The sequence below is a fragment of the Crinia signifera genome, chromosome 2 (assembly GCF_055691185.1).
Source record: "Crinia signifera chromosome 2, ASM5569118v1, whole genome shotgun sequence".
In the NCBI taxonomy this organism is placed as follows: domain Eukaryota; kingdom Metazoa; phylum Chordata; class Amphibia; order Anura; family Myobatrachidae; genus Crinia; species Crinia signifera.
The window spans coordinates 296,709,364-296,734,973 of record NC_139218.1 but is presented as its reverse complement, the minus strand read 5'-3'; the positions used below and the strand labels follow the sequence as shown (position 1 = coordinate 296,734,973).

General features: G+C 41.3%; 1 protein-coding gene across 4 annotated transcripts in view; it reads left to right on the top strand.

Moving 5' to 3' along the window:
* Window positions 1–25,610, top strand: part of PIBF1 (progesterone immunomodulatory binding factor 1) — a 270,000-nt gene that overhangs the window by 195,247 nt on the left and 49,143 nt on the right. For all 4 annotated transcript variants that reach the window (XM_083168868.1, XM_083168869.1, XM_083168870.1 and 1 more), the window contains exon 16: window positions 10,686–10,770. In XM_083168868.1, coding sequence (XP_083024994.1) covers window positions 10,686–10,770 — 85 coding nt within the window. The remainder of the gene's footprint in view (window positions 1–10,685; window positions 10,771–25,610) is intronic.

Genomic DNA, 25,610 nt, shown 5'->3' with positions numbered 1-25,610 from the left:
AGCTTCCTTCTTTGTTTTTTAACCAAATCTTTTATGTTTCCATATTGACATTAACCAATGGTCTATATAAAAGAAAGGCATCAAAGCACTGTAGCTTTCTGGGCTAATAAACAAATACTTTATTCCTCTGGGATCTTGGCAGTAATACAAATATACTAGTACATAAAAACTTTATAGGTTTCCATTTATTTGTCAACATAGATTCATGTAAAATACCAATAACTAATGCATGCCGGCTTGGCATTTGTTGTAGACTGATCAAGCTTTCATTCATGTGATGTGTTAAGACTGAGTGTCTGAGATAGAGCTAATCGTAAGCTCATACTCCCGGTCCAAGTGTGTGTGTGAGTATGGCAGTTCAGTGGCATCTCTCGTTGCAACTGTATAGGTGTAACAGAACGGTATCCTGTTGTTAGATTTACAGTAAAAAGTTTGACAATCATAGGTAGACTGTTAAAAGGTCGACATGCTTAAAGTCGAAGTGTTGAAAAGGTTGACATGACCATGGTCATCACACATGGTGGACACAAGGATTGTTTGTTTTTTATCTTCCCCATCATTTACTATTCACAGAAAAGCTACTATTAGGAAAAGTCACCTGTGCTATGCATATTGAGGCACCTTACCCAAAGCATGGCGAGTGAAGCAAGCCCATGAGGGTGAACGCTTTTGCTAATTTGACTGCCTTGTGGACTATTTTTGTGTCAACTATGCTCTTGTTGACCTTTTGTACTTTTTCTAATGTCTACCTTTACATATTGACCTTTTGACCCTATCGGCTTTTTGCATGTCGGCCATTTCACTATCTTTTTATTGAACCATGCCCAGTTACATAGTTTGTGAGGTTGAAAAAAGACATTTGTCCATTGAGTTCAAACTATATTATATATATACAATTGCGGGGCATTCTCACATGGGTAATGCATAGTAAGTGTGTGGCATGGATCTACAGGCTGTGTAGGGTGTACTGGAATCTTAAATATGCTTGTTATCAGATGGTTATAATGCATGTACTCACTTGTGATCAGGTTCACTCACAATGATGCATACCGAACGTAGGGACAATATACTTAATTAGTTCTGTGGGAGCAACTACAGACCTGTTGCATTGTACTCTACAGAGGCACCTGGGTGTTCATAGTCTACCTATACAATAATTGTTACATTGACATATATACAGTTGGAGCCCCTGTCAACTTTGTTCCTTAGGTTGTGGCTAGCCATGGCTATCCTAGTGTTCTCAGTAGCAGTACAATACATAGAACAATACAGTAGGGGATTAGCATAGTAATCCTACAGCATTGCTCACTTAAATCTGTTAACAGGCTAAATGAGGAGGGCTCCATCTGTACGTCTGCAGCAATATTAACATCTAGTAACAAGAGCAATGGGAGAAAGCCAGAAAACACTGTGATTAGGAAATGTTACATGTACAAACCAATAACATTGTCTGTGTGGAAAATCCCTTTAAGGCAAAAAAAAAAAACTATGTACAGTATGTTCTCTCTTTTTTTCACGATTTAACATGTACAAGTAGTGTGCTCACAATGTTATTGATGAGAATAATCCTAGAAATTGCTTTTATGCCACTGTATTTTATCCATTTGCTGCTCAATGTCAGTGTGTTTATGTTTTATACTGTATGTATTTTTTGCATTGTAGTTTGTTGATTGTTCTGCTTTAGGGTGTTTCCTTCATGTCTGAGCCAAATGAGATTGCAGTTTTCTTGTACGGATTAGAGGCCTGGAAATCACGCCAGCTTTGAAATGTTACTAAGTTCATAGTTTAGTCATACTGCAGGTCTTTGTTTAAACTTTCATGATGATGACAAACAATGAAATAGCAGATTCGTATTGTCTTATTTCTGTGAGCGATATCTAAATTATTTAGATATTGAATATCTAAATGATGTATATATCTAACTTCTGAATACGTATGATCGGCTTCATTTCCAAACCATTAGCATTAATTGAAGCCCTAAATTGCTTTTGTGTCAAGTAAAAATAAAATAGAATGCCCTGCACCTCTGGCTTCTCACATCATTGCCGACCGTGATACGGTCGCCAGGCTGACACTATGAAGGTTGACATACATTAAAAAATTGAAAAAATCATGTTGACCTTCCCATTTCAACCTAATGCTTGTGTCGATCTTCCAACCCTGTCGACCTTAGCTGTGTGGACTGATTTCATGTGTCGGCCTAAGCCCTGTTGACTTTTAGTGGTCGACCTAATGTATGTCGACTTTCATAGTGTCGACCCTATGATCCATACCCTGGGAGCCGTCATTTCCTAGGACAGTGTGTTTGATCCCCTGTAAATAAGGTTTTATGCAACGTCCATACAAGATTGTAAAGCCAAAGTGGGACCAAAAAAATGAGCACTTAGAGCCAGATGTATCAAGCTTCAAAAAGTGATAAAACGGAGAGCAATAAACAGCCAGCCAATCAGCTCCTGTCCTGTCACGTTACCAGCTGGATTTGAAAAATGACAGATAGGAGCTGATTGGCTGGTGGTTTAGGGGGTTATTCAGGTTGATTCGCAAGGCTGCGAATTCGCAGCCTTGCGAGTCCACCAAACCCCGCCCGGCGAACGCACGCCACCCCGCCGCCCCAGCAAAGTGCGGCTTCGCCTGCACAGCAGCGAATGGATGTTTTGCATAAACATCCATTCGCTTTGCTGGGGTGTCCGCCCACATCTTTCGATGGTCGGTGACCATCGAATGATGTTTAGCGTGCACGCTTATATAAGTGACTTTTGAGTTACTTAGTTTAGCGTGCACGCTGGCGTGATATGGGCGGGCAGCTGACATCCGGTGATGTCAGCTACCCGGCCCACACACCCGCGTCACTGCCTCATTACCATGAGAACGCCCAGCGTTCTCATGGAAACGCCCATGGAACGCTGGGCGTTCCCATATGGTAATGGGGCAGCCCGGTGCTCCCCGCCCATCTCCGCCCCCCCCCCCCTCGCTGCCATGGGTGCGTGCACCCGGCGACCCGAAAGGTCGCTGTGGGTGCACGCACCATATGCCTGCACATGCGCAGATACCCGTCTGCGCATGCGCAGATGGGCAACATCGAAACTGCGTGCGAATGCACGCAGATCTGAATAAGGCCCTAATTACTCTCCGTTATATCACTTTTTGAAGCTTGAAACATCTGGCCCTTAGTTACCTAGTGTACATGTACTATAGATATGACCTACAGAGTAGAAGAAATAAAACTTTGGTGGGGTCATTGCTTTGCTTGTCATTTCTTTTCTGCACTATTTAATTGGGCATAACTTGCCATTGGTGAAGCTATTCCCAAATTGCAGATCTGTGAATTGTTGCTTTTAAATCCTATTTTGGGATAATTGCCTTGGCAGCCTCCTCGCAGCAACAAAAATATTAAGGTAATCACCTTTGAGCATAAGAATGGAACAAATATTTTATCAAATGCTTTTGCAAGGATGTTATCAGGAGGTTGCATCGTCTGAGCCACTTTAAAAATGTACATGTCCGGCATCCGTTTATCTGATCTGTACAGTGCGCACCAGGCTTCACTTTAGATGTGTATGTAAATATACATCCTTTTTTTGGGGGGGAAAGGTACAATATCAGCAACTTTGTAGCAAGATTTTACCTGTATTAAACCTGTTTCTCACCACACCAGTTTTCTAGAAAAGAATCTATTACACATCACATATTCTTATGGCAACAATCCTCTTTGATTACTGTATGTGCAATCTGATGTGATCCTAATGATTTGCTAGAGACCAGAACATGTGTTTGCTGCTGTTACACAACGCCTATAGAAAAACAACTAATGCTTATGGGCAAAGCTCTAATGGGGCCTACACACAGATCGATTTTGGGTCATTTTGTAAGCGATTTGATTTGAAAAATTGTTCCGTGCGAAGGGTCCATAGTGATGCGCGGTCCCGAACGTCACTATCGGCCGTCTAATTTATACTGCACGCGGTATACATCTACACGTCGCTATGTGTGTAGGCCCCAGTACACAGCTGGTTATTTATAGTGGCCACATTGTATACTTCTTTTCATCTGATTTTGCTATTGACAAAAAGTAATCCTTGGATGACATTTATTTTTATATAGTAAAGCACTTTCCTGTAATATTGTTATGTATTCAAAAACAGGTTATTTCATTTATTTTCCTAAATGTACAGTTGGAGTTGCCATATTTGTTTTTTCCAGGTTTTTTTTTTTTGTATTAGAGTAAAAGCATTCTCCAAATCCAGACGGACATACTGTAGATGAAAAAACATAATGAGCTTAGTAAGTGATTTTTGCTGGCCCATTTGTTTCAAATTTATTTGTTCACAATACTATGCAGTTACTAACGTCTGAATTTTTTTGTATTCCATTTTATTTATTTTCAAATCGTACCGGGTTCAGAAAACAGCAGTTGACTTACTAATAGGGGGGCGGAGCAGCCTTCATTGTGTGTTTGGAGCCGCTTGTTGAAGAGGACCCGGAAGTGTAGTGGCAGAAAAACGTCACAGCTGACAGAAGCGGACTCATTTTGCTAGGACAGTGCCATGTCCAACAGCAGCGCAGCATCTGCACCGCTATTGCTGCTACAATTCCGGTTCCACTTCATCCTGGCACAAACGGAGTGCAGCTACGTCTTGCGGCTTCCTCCCAGTACGCAAACTGCCAGACCACAATAATAATAATTCAGGGTGTAGTGGACCCTCCAGGCCGCTGGATTCCTTAACAGCTGCATGCTGTGCACCCTCTATAGTTAAGCCATTGAGTTCCACTGATGGTAAGATCCCCTTTCCCCTACTGTCCATCCGTCCATCTATTCCCCACCTTGTGTCCTGTCCATCAATGCCCACCCCATGTCGCTTTGTATGTCCATCTGTTTGTCAGTGCCGCCAACATCCATCTTTGCCACATATGGTGGTCTGTCTGTCTGTCCCTCTCTATGCCCCCTTCCCACTCATCTGTTTTTCCATCTATGCCACCTCCCATTCTTCTATTCCCTCTTTTCATAGTTCAATGGACTCCCACTGTCCCGTGCTGTAGCCAGGTATTGTCCCATGCTTGCTCCCCCTCCTCTCTCCCTGACACTGTTTCTCTTGCTCCTGTCTCTCTCTCTCTCTCTCCCTGACACACTTTCTTCTTTTCTCTCGCTCTGTCTCTGACATGGTCCTTCTCAATCTGTCTCTGGTCTCCTCTCTCTCTCACACACACACACAACCACAAGGGATGATTCATGATCATTTAGAAGGGGCCAAATTCATCACCGTTCCGATGTTTTGGGGACTGCGCATGCGCGATTATGCACATGTGCAGCCCGCCTGTGCAAATTCTTTCAGCGAGTATCACACTCGCCGAGGCGTTCGTGCGGGTAAGCAAGGGAGGAGGCATGCAGGGGAAATCCTGTAAAGCTAGGCATTCCTCTGAGAACACGGGCGGGCCAATGCCTGCTGGGGGCGGGTTGACAACACCGGACATCAGCGCCCACCCCCCCCTCTTCGGACGCTGAAGGAAATAAAAGTCAATTTTCACTGACTTTATTTCCAAAGGGGAGAGAAATCATTTGATGGTTGGCGACCATCAAATGATTTCTCTCCCCTTCAGCCACATGCAAGAGGATGTGTTCCCGTACATCCCCTCATATGGTATTCAGGTGATTCGGTGGTGGGGAGCGGACGTTTGGCCGGGCAGCAGGTGGCATTTCAGGGCTCGCTAAGCAGCAAATGACCGCTGCTTAGCAAGCATTGCTGAATCAGACCCACAATCTTCCTATTTTATATTCTTCCCGAAACTCTCACTTTGCTTTCCTCTTTCTCTATTCCTTCCTCCTTGGCACTCTCTCACTTCCGCTTGCACCCTACCCACTCTCTCTCTCCCCTCCCCCCTTTGACAAACTTTGTATCTCTCTCCATGCCTCCCTCGTTTTTTCTCACTCCTCTCTCTCTCTCATCCGCCCCTAAGGGATTTTGTAGTGACAATGGGAGGGCCCTTTCAAGATTTTGCTATGGGGCCCCAAAGTTCTAGGTATGCTCCTCTTAGTTGCCCATTTGTTGTTGTTTTTTTAGCTGTTTATTATATTGCATGTAATTGAACAGATTAAGGAATTTTGCTTGTACAAATACTGTCAAAGATAATATTGAATTATGCTTAAGGGTTTTTTTTTTCTTCAGAACACTTGACATTCATGGCATTTTGCCGCTTGACTTCTTCTTTTTTTTTGTCTTTTTTTACTTTTTTTTTTTTATTAAGTGAGAATTGCCTCCCCCTTCTATACTGATATACTATACATTATCATTCCAATTATTTGATTATAAATCTAAAGCTCTTTTTACAAGAAGTGTAAGAAAATATGCCTGTATAAGATGCCAGGATTCTGAACATCAAATAGAAAAAAAGTTATCATCCTCCTCATCCTCATCATCATCCTAACTATTTTAGAAACTTCCAGTCTGGACTCCGCTTTAGTGTAAAGGTGCATACACACTGGGCATTTTTGTCCAGCGTGTATGCTGACAGATGATGGGCAAAATCCATGGGCTGAAAAACGCTCAGTACATACACACAGCGGTTTTCACCCATTTTAGCGATTTTCCCGGGGGTGGACGGCTTGCCATAGCAGGTAATACCAGCAGATGAGCAGCCTGGCCAGTGATGATGCGGGAGTGCGCATCACCGCTCATCGCTAGCCCGTAAACACTGGGCGGCTTTCGAGCTGAAAGCAGCTCAAATGAGTAAACTGACCGCCTTTCAGCTCAAAGTCACCCAGTGTTTAAACCATTCTCAAAGTTCTAGCAGCTCATTCAAACAGTTGTTTCTCTGCAAAAGGAAAGAGAAGTACTGTATTTGTAAGAATATCTTACTTGGGCAAGGTACAAACAGTATTCCTGATTTGTGTTGATTGTAATTGCTCTTCCTCAACATCAGTTATAATATTGTCTTCTATGTAATGTACGAAGTAGCAACATTTTTACTTTAAGAATAATAACTATAATTATGCTTCATACGAATAATTCCAATTTTTGTTTTTGTTACCCTATTAAGTTGAGCTATTTTACAAAAAATTATACAATTTTTTAAAGGTTTTTAATAACTTATCATATTGCCTTTCTTTTTTTACTTGCCGTGATCCAGTGCGCAGTTTATTTTGTAAGAGAGGAGCAATTCTTAGCCAATTATTTTTAATTTTTATTTAATTAAAGACCTCTCAAGCATATAAATAGTACAGTAGAATGTACATATGTGTTTGGGTGTGGATCGTATTGTCGACCTGACTTAGGTCGACAGTCGTTGAGTCGACAGACAGCAAGGTCGACAGGGTTCTAGGTTGACATGGATGAAGGTCGACAAGTGTCTAGGTCGACAAATGCGTTAGATCGACATGGGTTAGGTCGACAGGTCGCAAGGTCGACATGTTTTTTTTTTTTACCAGAATGTCGACACCGTCGACATGGACACAGTTGGAAGTCAACCGCAGCCCCTCGCTTCGCTCGAAATGCTTCGGGCACACTTTTATTCTCCCGCCACGCCCTAGTCGATGGCAGGGCATGGAATACCGCCTGCCGACACATGTCTGCTCGAAAAATAGAGAAAACCCCATGTCGACATTGTGACCTGTCGACATAAAACCATGTCGGCCTAGACACATGTGGACCTTTAGCCAAGTCGACCTAGAACCCTGTCGACCTTGTTGCCTGTCGACCCAACGGTGTCAACCTAATGACTGTCGACCTAAATTGGGTCGACAATACGACCGTATGCCATGTGTTTTGCTAAAACTGGAAGTGTTAATATTCTATGAAAATTAATTTTACAGTGAAAACAGAGTTAGTTCATTGTTGGCAGATTATAAAACAATTTTGACAATTTAAGTTATTTTTTTCAGTATGTTCGTATGCATAGTGCGTCAAATGTGTATTTCAACAAATGCCTGTTACTATGACACTTAAACAAGCAGTGTTATTTTTAGCTGACACCGCCAAAGGTATTTCTTGGGAACCGGAACTTTAATTAGCTCCTTTCAATCATTCCATAAAAGAAGTAATGTGTATATTTCTCAACCTAACCTGTTTAAGCTCACTTCTTCGCCTTCTGTGTCACCCCAGTCTGTCTAACCCTCCCCTTTAGAATGTGAGCTCTCACGAGCAGGGCCCTCTCTCCTTATGTGCTTTTCTTAGAATATATAAACCTTCCCCACCCTGATAATTGCTTCCTCATTCTCCTCCTCCTCTTCCTCATTCTCCTCATCTTCCTCATTCTCCTCCATTTGCTTGTCCTGGGGCAGAACCCTTCTCAGCACTGGATTTCATGTTGCTTTCTAGCTATGACAAAGAAATGGCCAGAATGGGAAACTGAAGTTGCAGGAGAGAAAAACGTAAAGTACACTCCATTGGTTGAGCCTCATAACATTATTTTGCCTCTGCTTCATATTAAGTTGGGCCTAGTGAAGAATTTCGTATAAGCTCTGGGTAAAGAAGGCCAGGCTTTCGGTTATCTTATGTAAAAAAGTAACAGTAAGTAAAGCAAAACTAAAAGAAGGTATATTTGTTGGCTCCCAAATAAGATAAATGCATTCAGATGAAGTATTTAACACTAAATTGACAAAAATATAGTCATCTGTTTGCTCTGCATGGATTCTTAGGGAATAAGAAAGAAGCCTACTATGGGCCTGATTCAGACCTGGCTGCATTCAGATAGCCGCCACCCAGACAGAGTGAAATCCCACCCTGTGCAAGACTTGCTAATTGATCACTGGGCTGCATTCAATTCGAAACTCACTCGCCATCAAATGATTTTCCTAGCCTGTGCAAGTGTGCGTAACTCTGATCCTTTCACAACTCTGTGACAGAGATAGGCTGATCGAGGCCACAGCTGATGTCAAATGCCCTCCCTGAAAACTCTTGGGAATGCCTACATTTTTTTTTCTTGCACTCCCAGAAAATGGCCAATGACTTCCTGGCAATCATACTGTGGTGGAATTGCAAATAGATTAATCTCTGGATTGTTGTTGCTGGTTGGCATCACACATGCGCACTGCGATCCAGATGAATGTGTAGTTGTTTGATCATTGATTGGCTTGCGAATTCGCAAAACAGCAATCAAGTCTGAATAACCCCCAATGTCAATGTATCAAACTATTGGAAAACTTCAAGAATAGGGGTGGTAGAATGTAATTTCAAATTTTACATTCCCATCTAGATTTTTTTTTACTGGACAACCTGGGTAGTGTAATGCTGGGTATGGACTAAACCAGGGGTCCTCAAACTATTTTGCTCTGGGACCCCATCAGACATTAAAAATAATTACGGGACCCAAGCACGTGACTGCAGAAGGTCATCACATGTGTAGGCAGCAGACAGCACATACATGGCAGCATTGTGGAGGCACAACATGATGTGAGGAGTCTAAAATGACAAACAACTCAACAGAGTTTTCAGACACCTTGAATCACTGACTGAGATTAGAAAAGTCATCAGCCTGATGGTCCGCAACATGGAGTCGCGACCCCATGATGAGAAGGTCAGGACCCACAGTTTGAGAACCGATGGACTCAACAATGTGTGTTTTAAGGTGACAGCATGACCATTACAACACTCTATCGGTTAGCTGTGCACACTTAGGGGGTGATTCTGTTTTGTTTGCAAAAGCAATGGACAAAACCATGTGTGCAGCAGGTGGGGCTGATGTAACATGTGCAAAGAGTTACATTTGGGTGTGTTGTTTTGTTTCTGTGAAGAGTAAATACTGCCTGCTTTATTTTTTCCCTGCAAATTAAATTTCAATTTGAACACACCCCACCCACATCCAACTCTCATGTTACATCTGCCCCACCTGCAGTGCACATGGTTTTGCCCATTAAAGAAGGAGTTTGATTTTGCAAACAAACCAGAATCACCCCCTTAATATATTGCGGACACATTTAGGATGCATGCCATTGTAACCAGGATTGTCCCATTAGGTGTGCAGCACTCCCATTGGGACAACCCAGCCAACAAAGCGCGCATTCGCAGGTAGGCCATTATATTGTCTGTGTATCCAACATTAGTGATTAATGGGTAATGTTTTCATCAAGACATTCTGACAATGGAGAATCATTACCAAGGACGCTGGCACTGTACAATTATAAGGGACTACTGGTTATTTTTTTACAGAGACCAATAAGACACAAAGCACCAACATCCTGTTTCTGAAGTGTATTTTCTGTAGTTTGTAAGCTGTAGTTTTATCATATAAAGCATTTCGTATATTATTTATTATTTTTATACATGTATATGTAAGAATATTGAAATCTATACAGATGAATTAAAGTTTTACATAACTTACTTTTTCAGATATATCTATTACCATTTTTATTATTGCACGTATTTAAGAAATGTGAGGTAATAGAGAAATTCGAATAATTGCAATGAATTCAGCATTCCTACAAGGGGAAAACATTCACATGCCAAATGCAGAGAATTTTTTACATTTTTTTTACATGAGTAGTGAAATTGATCAACTGTGGGAACATGACCATAGTGTAGAACCACGAATCGGGTTCAGAGCTTTCTACAGCAATATATTTTTTACCAGTTTGAGCAAAAGACTGTTTACTTGATTGAGGGATTATTTTGTTTTATTGTTCATTCTGCTGTTTTTGTCCATGCTTTGGTGTTTCCGATAAGGTAACATGCTCATAATGCATTCTTATTTTGCAGTAACTTAAATAAAGAGAAGTCTTCTCTACTGCGGATCAAAAACCAAATGGCAGCAGATTTGGAAAAACTTCTGAATCATCAAGAGGTATAGATGCAATTCTATGCACCTTAAATCAAAACACTTTCCTGTCATTCACCGTTGAAATTGAATTGCATGCTTAAAAGGACTTGTTTGCATTGATGCATGCATTGATGTTGTGGATTACATAGTAAGATATATTCCCAGTGTAAAGAATCCTACCTTCATATGTCATCTCTGCAGTATAACAGTTTGCACTGAAGGTGCTCTGGACTATCACAGCCCCCTTTTTTGTTAATTTGCTTACACTTTAAGTTCTGGGTCTGACCATACCAAGTGCCACTTGTATAATTTCCAAACTACAATTGTTTGTGTCTTGTGCCGGCCCTTGTTCTAATTCCTTACTTAATGTCACTACCTGTAGATGGGGAGGGTGGAGGAGCAGGTTATTAGAAAATTGAGGAGATGCAGCTTTTAACACCTCACACCATGAGCCCATGTCCCTGTTGGGGGAGGCACTGCCTAAAATCTTGCCTTGATACAAAATTGGTTTATATACAGGAGTGTGTATATATATATATATATATATATATATATATATATATATATATATATAGAGAGAGAGAGTATAGGGAGAATCTAGGCGCCTTAAATAATACAATGTATCTTATAAAACAATGATTTATACATATACCCAAATGTTTATCATAAAAAATATTTTTTAATTAAGATAAAAATGAAGATATAGACATGTAGTCATAATATAAATAAAATACATTTTTTCACAAATACAGATGTGCAAACAGCTTTTTAGGATAGGTCAGGACGGGGGGTGGGGGGCGGGAGAGAAGGGAGTAAATGGGGGACAATAAATGATCGTGAGTGATGTACAAGAGGGATTCAGATAAAAAAACAAAGTTGGAACTTAGCTGGGTAAAAGAAAGCAAATAGAAGAAAGCAAATAGTTTTTAAAGGAAGTCCTTTTTCCTAGTCGAAGACTAGGGAGCAGAGCAGTAGTCTCAGGGCTCAATGGCAGGAAGGTTTGGAGGGTGGTCCCGACGCGTTTCGTCCACTTATGGACTTCTTCAAGGGAAGTCCATAAGTGGACGAAACGCGTCGGATGAGAACTACACGCTTTGATAAAGGAGCGCAAGCTCCAAAACGTCAGTTCTCTGTTCACTTTGAAAATACATTGTTGAAAAGACCTCCGAGTGCCGCATTTATTCCGTCCACTACCCTATACATGTGAGGGCACCGGGGCAGATGCCACTGAAAGGAGAGTGCCAGACCGCAACCCGCAAACTATATATATATATATATATATATATATATATATATATATATATATATATATATTAATATTATAAATATGTGTATATATATATTCATCTAAAACAAATAGAGGGGGTGCTTCATAGTGTGATACCATTTATTTAAAACAGGTGGACAATGTTAACAGCAAATCTCCTATAATAATGAAGGTAGAACCCGTACCGAGGTGTTCCTCCGGTGTGGGCTGGCTACCGGTGTGGGCTGGCTACCACAAGATGTATATAAAATAACCACTGGCACAAACTGCAGGCACTTGTAGTTCACTCACGGGACCTCTCACTGCTCCAAGAGCACGATTTCAATTCCGGAACCCGGCGCCTCAGCGTCTTTGAGCGAAAGCAGCCACACAGTGGGGACCCCACTGACGAAGTCCTATGACGAAACGTGTAGGGGCGTGGCCTGTGTGACGCATTGTGTGCCGCTGGAGATCGAGCTGTGTGGCTGCTTTCGCTCAAAGACGCTGAGGCGTCGGGTTCCGGAATTGACATTGTGCTCTTGGAGCAGTGAGAGGTCCAGTGAGTGAACTACAAGTGCCTGTAGTTTGTGCCAGTGGTTTTTTGATATATATTTTGTGGTAGCCAGCCCACACCGGAGGAACACCTCGGTATGGGTTCTTCCTTCAATGTAGGAGGTTTGCTGTTAGCATTGTCCACCTGTTTTAAATAAACTGTATTACACTATGAAGCGCCCCCTCTATTTGTTTTAGATGAAAATGTTCTGTAGTTCCCGTGGGAATCGGGTTCACCGGAGGGGAGCTGCTGCCCTAAACAAGTTAACCCATTGGACTGAGTGTGGATAAGGATCACTTTTAAAGTGTTTCTATAAGGACAGAAAAAGTGTCAGCGCACCTATAATTTTATTGTTGTATTGTGTGTGTATATATATATATACATTTGGGGAGATATATGTATATTTACGGGGGCAGTACAGGGGTATGTGCATAGACCTGGTCTGTCATTAAGCAGCTGCCAGTCTCTGGGAGAGAGATGCTCCAATAATACTGGATTGATAATACTAGTGTAGATCCTGTTTACAGAGGATCTGTTGTAGTGCGTTCCAATGCATGTAGATGGAATGCAGAGGACTTGTAGGCGCCGCATTTCCAGCCAGCTCCGGGTGCTAAGAGACCCAGCACCCTGAGCACAATGTATCACATGGTGCATGGTAGAGTATTCCGGCGGGTAGTTCCGGGATGCGTTCCACAGCGGTGGATACTGTGTTGCCCTATGATAGTTTTGTATGTGTGCTCTCGAGTATGTATATAACATACATTTCTGGCCTGCTAATGCTAAGAAATATTTTGTCAGAAAGAGTGAACTGGTGGGATTATTCTTTCTTCTGCTGATTCCTCTCCCTATGATACCAAGCATGTTCCTCATTGCTTTGCTACATTGCTTACCTGCCTTTAATTCACCTAATATATACAATTTTCACATGGCATTGCCAGGTCGGACCCAGATCTGGCACTTTCACATTAAACCTGGGTCACTCAGTATGAACAGGTGACCCAGGTTTAACCCTTCTTATATCCCGTGTCGAATTGTTGGGTTGATTGACCAAGGATGTAAGGTGCGGTGTGAAAGGAGTAATAGTGACTCCTAGATCATTTTCTCCTCAGCAGTATATCCCCAATATAGTGCCATTAATAATAAAATACTTACTGTAGCCTTCAAACTTTTGTGACCCAAGTACATGATTTTGCATATTTTGGCATTGAACTGTAAATGCCATCGTGACCATTCCATTAGTTACCTAGATCATCAATCATTTGTTTTATCCCTCCAGGCATGTCTACACCATTGCATACCTCTAACAAGATATATCTCTGTATTCATTATTTTGCGTACGCTTATATTTTCTAAAAGCCTTCTCATTTGCTTTCACAATACTTGTTACTTCTTTTGCAGACCACACTTGCTTCCTTTTCCTTGTGTTGTTCCTAAACCTTTATACAACGTTCTGTTGCCTTTAGTATTGCATTTTTTAATTTTTCCCACCTCTCCTGCACTCCTTCCCAGTTCCTCCACTCTGCCAAAGAATCACTTCTATATTTTCCCATCCCTACAAAATCAGCCTTCCTAAAATCCAAAACTTTCTTCCTGCTGCAACTCCACTGACTCAGTGGCCCAGCACAGAGTGGTGTAAGCTGCGTTGCCTGAAGATCAAAAGACGGCAGCTCCCGGGACACCACTGATAAACATTGTCTTTGCCACTGCAGTGATCAGCAAGGTGCAGGCAGCAATTATGAATGTTTTTATCTGTGGGCCTCTCTGGGGCCCAGGCAACTGTGTCATCCTGTACATGGGGATAGAAGGGCCCACTCCTCTGTCCCTTTGACAGCCTGAGCTCAGTAGCCAATACCACCATTGACCCAGGGAGTGCCGCCACTGAAATCTAGTCTATTGCAACTAACTTTGCACATATCTGTACTTTATGTATTGTACACCTCATAAGCAGTTTTCTCTTTTTGCGATCTATAATTCTCCCATCTTGTAAGTAATGTAAAAATAGTTTTCAAATGTAAATTTACATGAATTTAACATTTTATACTATGGGGAATTTCAAAAACCGTCTAAAATCCACTTGTGCAATATGATGTGCTAGACAGTATGTCATTACTCATTAGGCATGGCTGTCTGTAGCACGTAGCCAAAAGCTATTTTGAAAAGGGTCAAGTAGGGATTTGGAGGAAAATGTGCAAAATAAGTATCCATAATTAAAGCATAGGAAATATACGTGAGAATGCAATAATCAGAGAGACTTTGTAGGGAGACCTAAACGATGGGTAATCGCATGGCAAGCTTTTAGGTGAGCAGTAAAATAGAATACCGTGTTGTACTGTATGTGTCAAATAAAGTGCTTTGTCCAGACCAGTGGTGTCAAACTCATGGCCCTCCAGCTGTTGTGGAACTACACATCCCAGCATGCCCAGCCACAGATTTTATATAATGGATTGCTAAAACTGTAGCAGGGCATACTGGGACATGTAGTTCCACAACAGCTGGAGGGCCATGAGTTTGACAGCACTGGTCTAGACTATGCTTGCCTACTTTTGAAAACTAAAACTTTCAGGGAGATTATACTTGGTAGCAGAATTTTGCCACCATTGAGGGGGCGTGTCATGCTCCTACCAACTGGCATGTCTAGTTCCATATATGGAGAGATTGTGAAAAGGGATTGTGAACGTGGCGCCTAGACAGCGTGGGTGTGTACTGCTACATCTGAGGGGAATCTTTTAAAATCCTTTTCTATCCAAATGAAGATGAGCCCCAAAGCAGTTAGTAAGAGATACTATACTTGGTAAAGTGCTGTGAAATGGTGCAGATGATTCAATGTAAATGTATCTGTCTCTCATTCCTTTTTTTCCCCAAAAAATGTAACCGTGTGATGTGGGCTAGATTAATGAGGGAGAGAGGGAGATTGCTGCTATTTCAGGGAGTCTCCTGCAGAATCCAGGAGGGTAGGCAACTATGGTCTAGACCAGTGATTTTCAACCTTTTTACCTTGCGGCACACTAAATAGGACTTTAAAATTGCCAAGGCACACCCTAAGATCCCCACAGGGCAAAACACATTGGCCACCACATGAAAAAAACAAACCTATTGGCCCCCACATTAAAAACAATCACACTGATCCCCATAGGTAACAAAAATAAAAAACATTGGCCCTTTACATGAAAAGAAGAGAGCAGTAAATAACATTTGAACTGGTGGTGGCTGTAAATGGGTTTGGGTATCTCTAGATGTGGGGTCACACTTGAGAACAGCTCAAGACACACTAGTGTGCCACGGCACACTGGTTGAAAAGCACTGGTCTAGACTGTGTGGTTAAGGGGCCACAGGCTAGGGTAGAGTAGATCAAGGATGACTAGTGAAATGCTGCGTGTGTTCTAAAAGCAGAATGAAAAGTATTTGCCTGAAAACAAATATGACAATGTAATGAAAGCCAGTTTACCATCAGTTAACAGGAACCAAATATTTGTTTTTATAGTATATATTTCAACAGAAAATTGCAACATAATTTCTAGCAGAAATTTCTAAAGAAATGTTTATTACAGTTTTGGTATCCAGATATCTGATATACAATTTCTCGGTCGACACATATATATATATATATATATATATATATATATATATATATATATATATATATATATATATATATATAAAGAAAACAAAAGGTACCTAAAAGTCTGCGCCTTAGTGGTAAACAGCAGCAACTCTGAGAGTCCCCTGTTAGCCGGGACCCAGAACAGATAGAGATACAGAGCAGAAACAGAGTGCGCTAAGAGTGAAAGTACACAATTTTTCCTCAATTTATAAAATATTTAATAAAAGCCAACAACACGGCTCATAAAAGATACATAATTTACACGGTCATTTAGTGAAATCAATTGACAAAGTGTATGATGATTCAATACAACAGCAGGCCCAACGCGTTTCATCAACTACGTGACTTCATCAGGGGCATTTGACGACTTGATTTACACAGATGCAGTTGCACTTCTTGTAGTGTCTCAAATTGATTGTAAACAAAGCGTTATTGTGGACAGGGCAGATTCACACAAATAAATAGTCAAACACCAAAAGCTTGTGTCAACGTTTCGGGCAAAGCCCTTTATCAAGACATGTCTTGATAAAGGGCTTTGCCCGAAACGTTGACACAAGCTTTTGGTGTTTGACTATTTATTTGTGTGAATCTGCCGCCGTGCAGTATTGCCAAACCTTGGGAGTGCCATCCTGCCTGTTTTTGCTACATTTTTCCGGTTTTGGAACGGAACGGCAACCCAAGTAGCTGTCCCTTATGGTTTGAGTGCCGGGACCCCTTTTGATATATATATATATATATATATATATATATATATATATATATATATATATATATATATATATATATATATGGAAATTGAAGAGGGCACTCACCAAATAGTAAATCATCAACTGGTTTTTATTGTCATCTGATAACCAAGCGTATCCCTATGCTTTGATGTTGATCCATCAGTAGGAGCACCCCCCTTCTCTCTACACTGAATAGAGTGCGGACTACCTCCAAAAATTATATATATATATATATCGTGGCTTGTGACGCTCTAACCCGATCTCCTTGCTGTCTCCCATTAATAATAAGGTGCTGGAATAGGCAACAGGTTGCTCCTGCAACCTGTTGTCTATTCCAGCACCTTATTATTCATGTAAGCCTTTATTTTATTTTTTCACCTAAATTGCACTTTAAATAAACACCATTAATTATAATGGGAGTTTTTCTTTCCTCTACTTAAATACATTAATGTGCAAATGCCCCATACACAGGGCCGTCGTCACCACTAGGCAGGTCTAGGCATTTGCCTAGGGTGCCGGCCACTGAAGGGCGGCAGTTCGCCCCTCGCGCAAAGGGGGTACCTGATGGATTCAGCCAATCAGCGTGCGGCCAGTGTTTTCAAGACAGAAGCGCTTCCCGTGCCGCCGCATAGTCCTACGGATAGCCCGCTCCCCAGACGGCGCAACAGGTACCCCCCTTGCACCGGCCCTGCCCATACATACACATACCGGGTACTTCTGTATTAGCTGGGCACCCAATTAACATACGTACGGCACTGTAGGGAAATCGCATGCGATGCAATGTGATTTTCCTATGTAATTTATTTACTGCTGGACTTGGGCGGTGCAATGAGATCGCATCCTATCAAATCGCATGCAATTTTATAGGGTGCGATGCCATTTAATGTACTATACACTTGTATGACATACAATGGGATTTAGGCACCCCCCCCACTATCGATGCCACCCTGAAGCGCGGTTTGCGCAGCGAGCCCCGTGAGGGGCGGTGGAACGGGTCCTCCCGACCTTTTCATACCCCCACTATCCACGTCGGCGTGGAGTTGATTTTATATAGTGTAAGGAGCGCAGCGACACACCGAGCCCGAAGCATGGCGAGCGCAGAGAGCCCCGCAAGGGGACGCGGATCACATGCAACGCAATTCGCAAGGCTCGCTGCGCTTCCCACGCTTCGGGCTTGGTGGCTCGCTGCGCTCCCCACACTATATAAATTCAACTCCACGATAGTGGGGGTATGAAAAGGTCGGGGGGACACGTTCCGCCGGTGCTCGCCACGCTTCACGCTTCAGGGTGGCGTTGTATGTCATAAAAGTGTATACTAAATTAAATGGCATCGCACCCTATAAAATCGCATGCGATTTTATGCGCGGTGCGATCGCATGCGATGCGATCTCATTGCACTGCCCAAGGCCAGAGAGCAGTGAATAAATTACAAAGGAAAATCGCATTGCATGCAAAAAACGCCCACTAAGCTATTTGCTTAGTAGGCGTCCGGCAAGTACCACACACTGAAATCAATTTGAAGAGAGGGAGTGGTGATGACAGAGATTTGAGGTAGGAGTAGATAGGGCATTGTCATTTGGACATGGGCTTTGATAATTGCCCACTCCTCGTATATGTGGTGCAATGGTGTAATAACCAAAAAAAAAAGTATAAACCTCTTTATTTCAGGAACATATAAATTTTTTCATATTATTTTAAATATTGTTGCATTATGTAAATAGCTATAGCCAAATGTGTAAAGCAAAGAGGTCTGGTAATATGCTGCTCAAAGTCATAAATGTGACCTCCTCTTTTTATAGTTCGGTCAATTATTCCCATCAAATAGAGATCCACATGTACAGCTACTTAAAATGCTATAAAACTGCTTTGTGTGCTAAAGTAAGTCTACAGTGACACATGAAAAAGGTCGACATAAATTTTTGTTGGTGTCAACACCTGAGCGACATCAACCTTTTTGCTTGTGTATTATATATATATATATATATATATATATAATCTCACACAATAATGGCTGGGGCTGGCCATTTATTTTTTGTTTTACTTATTTCTGTGCCCCTATATCTTTAGCTTATTTTTGTGCCCCCTGTTATATTTAGAGCTTATTTTTGTGCCCAGTTCTATTTTGAGCTTATTTTGTAGCTTATTTTTGTGCCGTCTGTTATATTTGTGTCCCTCTGTTATATTTCTGTCCCCTCCCCCCTTTATGTTTTTAAGATGTTTCTCTGTGGGCCCCCTCCCCTTAAATTTACTTACCTAGTCTGGGTGCCTAGCAGGTGGTCTCTGTGTCTCCTCTCTGCTACTTGATTCCTCTTCCTGCTCAGCCTCAGAGCAGACAGGATTCACTTCCTGTCTGACGCCGAGGCTCTGAGCAGCAACAGGCAGCCTTGCGATTGGCTGCCTTTTGCTATGGATGCAGACGTGCAGAAAGCTGCTGCGTCCATCCTGTGCCTGCCAGGCCCAGCTGCCGTATACCACCCGCTGACGTGCGCGTGCCACACACACACAAAAAAAGTGGAACTTGCCGCATGCTGGGCAAATGGCGGCACCGGGCCAGTCTTTATTGTTTCGCCGAATGTTGCCCACCCCTGACATATACCTACATTTCAGGTGACATAGGCCCTCATTCTGGTTGGTTTGCAAAGCAGCATTAGTTTGCTGCTTTGCAAGCCTTGTAACCCCTCCCGCTACACAACGAATGTCCTAACACTGTAAATGGATGTTTTGCATAAATATCCATTCGCAAGCTTGCGTTTGGGCCTGAAATCATTCACCGACCATCTAATGATTATTCTAGTGCTTGCAAATCTAAGCTGACTTAGATATGCGGCTTCCAACTCTGAGAACTGAGCAGGCAGCTAACGTCCAGCGAGGCCAGCCGCCCACCCCTGGAAGCCAGGCACAGGCCCACGTTTGCATTGGGACTCCACGCATTTTGGTGAGTAGCCGAGATGGGTTAATAATTGAATGATGTGGTTCAATTATTAACCCATCTCGGAGCTCCTACCTAGTTTGCAAACGTGACCTCATATATGGCCATATAGGCATTTTTATTGTTAATGTACTGTACTTATTTATAATTGTTATGTATTAATTGTTTTATTTTTATCCTTCATATAAAATTTCTATATTTTTAGCAGTGTGTCCGCTGTGATTCTGTCCAGTGGTATTATTATAGTTATCAAATTAATTTACTAGCAGCGCAAGGTGGTTTAAAAACCCTATCTCCAACTCTGTATCTATGTGAGTTCTAGCTAACTCACAAAAACCATATGCAGCAGCGGTAGATTTTTGAACCCATTACTGTGTATATGTAAAAAATTCTTTTATTTACACTATCCTGGTATTTATACTACTTATTGCTAAACAACAGCGCCTGAAAAACGGTGCAATCTGTGTTGATTTTGTCTCCACATATTGCACACACCCCCATTTTTCCCCTTTGTGAGTGCCTCAGAGGCTATGCAGGTGTCCGAAGGTGCCTGCATTGAAGCCCTGTACATGCGCATAAGCAGAGCTTCAACATCGAACTTCCCGTTCGAACATACGGGTGAGTTCGCTAACCTGAATGAGGGCCCTGGTGTACTGTATATGAAATGGAAATAAAATTATTATTTTTATAATAAACATGTTTATAGCCTGCTAAGTTGTGTATTGAAAAAAAGATTGTTTTCCTACATACCTTTTTGTATAGAGTTGTTTCATGTTGAGAAGATCCAGGAAATATGCATCACTATAAATAGGTGTGCAATGATGGCGTGCCACAGTGAAGTTTTGTGGATCAACTGATGAATCTTTATCTGATCATACACTTGTCCAAATGTGGCCACTTTTCACCCAGTTCCAAAGGATTGGGCTGAGAAAACAGGTGAAAAGTCGGTAAATCGCAGGTGATTGACAAAAACAAATTTATAATAGGGGTATGCTATAGACCACCAAATATAAATGAAAGGGAAGAGTCTCTTCTTTTAAACCAAATCAAACAAGCATCAAATCAGGGTCAGGTATTAATTATGGGGGATTGTAATTTACCCGACATTGATTGGGAAAACGAAACAGGTAAATCAGCAAGAAGCAATGGGTTCTTAAGCTTACTTAAAGACCAGTTTATTACACAAACGGTAGAAACTCCAACTCGTGATGAGGCGCTCTTGGACTTAGTATTAACAAATAACACAGACTTAGTTTCAAACACAAAAGTAATTGAACAATTAGGGAATAGTGATCACAATATGGTTTCACTGGAAATCAACTTCAGTAAATTACATTAAAAAGGATCTGCAAAAATACTAAACTTCAGAAAAGCGAACTTTGAATTATTCAGGGAAGCCCTAACAGGAATTGGGTGGGAAACGGTTATGGAGGGAAAAAATGCAGAGGAAATGTGGGATACTCTAAAAAAGGTGCTTGATTCACTAACTATTGAATACATTCCTAAAGTAACTAAAGGTAAATTCAACAAAAAAAAGCCACCATGGTTGGACAAAGAAGTAAGGTCAGCTATCAACAATAAAACCAGAGCCTTTAAATTCTATAAAAATAACTTGAATGAGGAGGCGTTCGCAAAATACAAAGAATCAAACAAAACTTGTAAAGGGGTAATCAAAGCAGCTAAAATATTATATGAAGAGTGCACATAGCCACTGAAAGCAAAACCAACCCAAAGAAGTTTTTTAAATACATAAATAGTAAACGTTTAATTAAGGAAAACATAGGCCCACTAACTGATACTAGTGGAAAAAGTGTTACTTAGGACAAGGGAAAAGCAAAACTGTTAAATGAGTTCTTCTCATCAGTATTTACTAAGGGAGAGCAGACTGTGGAACGAACATTTACCACAAACGGGACAAATAAGCCAGATCTCATTGTGGATTTCACGCCGAAGGAAATAATACTGAGGCTAAGCAAACTCAAAACAAATAAATCACCAGGGCCAGATGGGATTCATCCGAGGGTATTAATGGAATTAAGGGATGAACTAGCTACCCCCCTACATTATATCTTTAGCAAGTCACTATCGTCAGGTATAGTACCAAAAGATTGGAGAATAGCAGAGGTAGTGCCAATATTCAAAAAAGGAAGATCCCACTAATTACAGACCCGTTAGTTTAACATCAATTGTGGGTAAACTATTTGAAGGATTTTTAAGGGATGGTATCCAGGAATATTTAGATCATCACCGTCTACTCAGTACTAACCAACATGGGTTCGTGAAAAATCGTTCATGCCAAACTAATCTACTAGGGTTCTATGAAGAGGTTAGCAAAAACCTCGATAATGGAAATGCTGTAGATGTGATTTTCCTAGATTTCGCTAAAGCATTTGATACTGTCCCACACAAGAGATTGATTAATAAAATGGAGAACCTAGGATTGGGTGAAAATATCTGCAGATGGGTAGGGAATTGGCTATGTAATAGAGAACAAAGAGTGGTTGTGAATGGTGCCGTATCAGATATGATACCGGTACTAAGTGGAGTGCCCCAGGGTTCAGTTTTGGGGCCCATTTTGTTTAACATTTTTATTAACGATATTGGGATAGGGTTGCTCAGCAATGTATCCATCTTTGCGGACGATACAAAACTTAGCAAAGTCATCAAATCACCAGAAGATGTCACCATGCTTCAAAATGATCTTGCAATTCTAGATGAGTGGGCAAAAAAATGGAAGATGAGGTTCAATGTAGATAAATGTAAGGTTATGCACCTTGGGAGACACAACCAGTGTGCAAGTTACAACCTTAGCGGAGAGGAACTGGGTAATTCCATACTTGAAAAGGATCTAGGAGTCCAAATAGACAGCAATCTAGGATGTAGTGCCCATTGTAATGTAGCTACAAAAAAGGCCAACAAAATTCTGGCTTGTAGAGGGGAATGGAAACTAGGGACTCAAGGGTAATTATGCCACTATATAAAGCATTGGTGAGACCTCACCTAGAGTACGGAGTACAGTTCTGGGCCCCACACTATAAAAAGGACATCATAGAATTAGAAAAAGTCCAAAGGCGAGCAACAAAGCTTATTAGGGGAATGGAGAATTTAAGCTACGGGGAGAGCTTAAGCAATTTGGGACTATTTACATTAGAAAAGAGACGTTTAAGGGGGGACATGCTCAACATGTACAAGTATATCAAGGGCCAATATAAGGAACTGTCACACACCCTATTTTCTACTAGAAAGGAATCTAGGACGCGAGGGCATGAGTATAGATTAGAAGAAAAAAGATTTCATTCAGCTAGTAGAAAGAATTTCTTTACGGTCAGAACAGTCAAACTCTGGAACTCTCTTCCCAGAGAGGTGGTAACGGCTGGCTCATTAAATGCGTTCAAGGCAAAGTTGGACAAACATTTACTGGAGGAAAACATCCATGGGTACAAATAAGAAATATAATTTGTCTGTAAAATACCAGAACCTACCAAATCAGCAATGGATATCTATACCAGGTTGAACTAGATGGACGCAAGTCTTTTTTCAGCCTTACCTACTATGTAACTATGTAACTGATCTGATCCAATGTGCGCTCCTGTGCTATATATCGCATGAGATACAATAAAGTTACTTAAATACATACAGTTACTTAAATACAGTACAAAAAGAAGTTATTTATGAAAGCAGATAATGCAGTAGTTACAAAAAAATTCGGTACTTATGTAATATCTGGGCTCCCGTTTTTCTTGTAAGACCGCGTCCCCTCGCGGGGCTCGCTGCGCTCACCACGCTTCAGGCACGGTGGCTCGCTGCGCTCGCCACACTATATAAAATCAACTCCATGCGTAGTTGGATAGTAGGGGTATGAAAAAATGGGGTGCATTTAACATGGGAGCCCAGATAATACATAAGTACCAAAAATTCTGTTGCTTCATAAAAAAAGTAAAAAGAATTGACAACTGTTAGCAAACTTTAGATTAGCAGATTATGATGGTATGTTAGAGGACAATCTATCTGCTCTAGCTCTCTACAGTAGCTCCCTCTTAAGGTGTGTACACACAGGGAGATTGTGGCTAATGGACAATTTTGGCTAGATGCACTGGAGATTTTGACTAAGCGATTTTGTCTTAAGGTGCCCATAGACGCATCAATTTTACTGTGCTATGCGTTTTTGACTGTACAATGGTTCTATACAATTTTTCTTCCAGCTTGCTATGCAATGTGCACTTGGATGCATGCGATGCGATTAACCCATGTTTGTAATGTTAAATTACAGATGTAGCCTAAAAAGTATGTGCAGCACGTACTTTTTTAGACATACAATATCGGGCTCCCGGGAACGCGCATCGCATCGCACAAGCCCATAAACACCACCCGATAATTGTACATAAGATGCGTTTTGTACTTAAAAAGTACAAAACGCATTCGATAATTGATGCGTCTCTGGGCACCTTAAGTAATATATTCTATATTCTATATTCTATAGTCTATATTCTAGTCAAAATTGCCTTGTCTGCACAGTCAGTCTATGCTAAGCAATCTATGCTAGACAATATTGACTAAGCAGGAGAAAAATCGGGAGATTTCGGCTAACCTTCTAGGAGATTTTGACTATCTAGTCAAAATCTCCTGCCGAAATCTCACCATGTGTACACCCCTTAAGAATGGGGAGATTTAAGCCCTGTACACACGGTGCAATTACTTTTCTATTCAATCCCGATTCAATTGAATCCCAGGGCACAGTGTACCCATTCAATTTTAACTATTTAGGATAGATCTGTACGAAATAGTCTTGCCTGCACAGTCTATTTTTCTATTCAATAAAGAATGAACAGAAGCGCGTATCGGCATCGAATGCAACTAAAAACCGTTCGATTTTGATTAAAAAGTGACCTTGAATGCGTGTACGGGGCATTACCCTTACTAGTTGGCCCGTTTCAAAACATCTCACCATCAGAAGTGATGAAGTCATATCACCCAGGCTGGCAATGTATCAGGGAGTTCAATGAAACTTTATAGAGTTGCAGCTGTGTAAACTCTGAAGTCATTCTACACAGGAGTGCTTCTTGATGTAAACTCAGATAAGGCTATAATGTATTCACAAAGCTTTGAGATTCCTCACTGCTATTATTTCAGAATAAAAGAACATTTTATGTACATTAACAAACCTAGCAAGTTAATTTTATAATAGTATAAAGCGTCACCTGCTAACCAGGACTCTTCCTGGAACAAGCCTACAGTAAATTGCAGCGGAAGTAGAAATGGCTGTATTGAAGTTGGAAATAAATACAGCAAATTTATTTTTCGTAATGTGAATATTAAAAGTTATTATTGTGGAGGCAGTAGGGAAGTCCCTCTGTCAATCACTACTCTGCTTAGCAGAGCTGCAGTGTATAGATGCTGTGCACATGCACACAGCTTAGCAGACAGGGGGTATATCCCCATATTGATGGCAAACAGGGGCTTGGGTCATGGTAGTGGCATTGCTGCAAAGCCACATCCCTATTCCATGACCATGCTCCCTTTTTGGGGACCTTGAGAGGTCCCAATTTTATACTTCCAAAAGTATGGAGGAAGTATATTAATATGTGTGCAATATGTATGGCGGAAGTATATTAACATTCTTATGCAGCATGGTTGGTGTAATGTTTAGCGTTGCTGCCTCATAGTGCTGAGGTTTTGTGTTCAATTCCCACCATGGCCCTAACTATGTAGAGTTTTGAATAGTCTTGCTTGTGTTTACACCCCCAATCCAAAATGAACCCTAGTGTCAGTGGCAGAACCGTGGGAGACAGTGGAGTCAAATGCCGCTG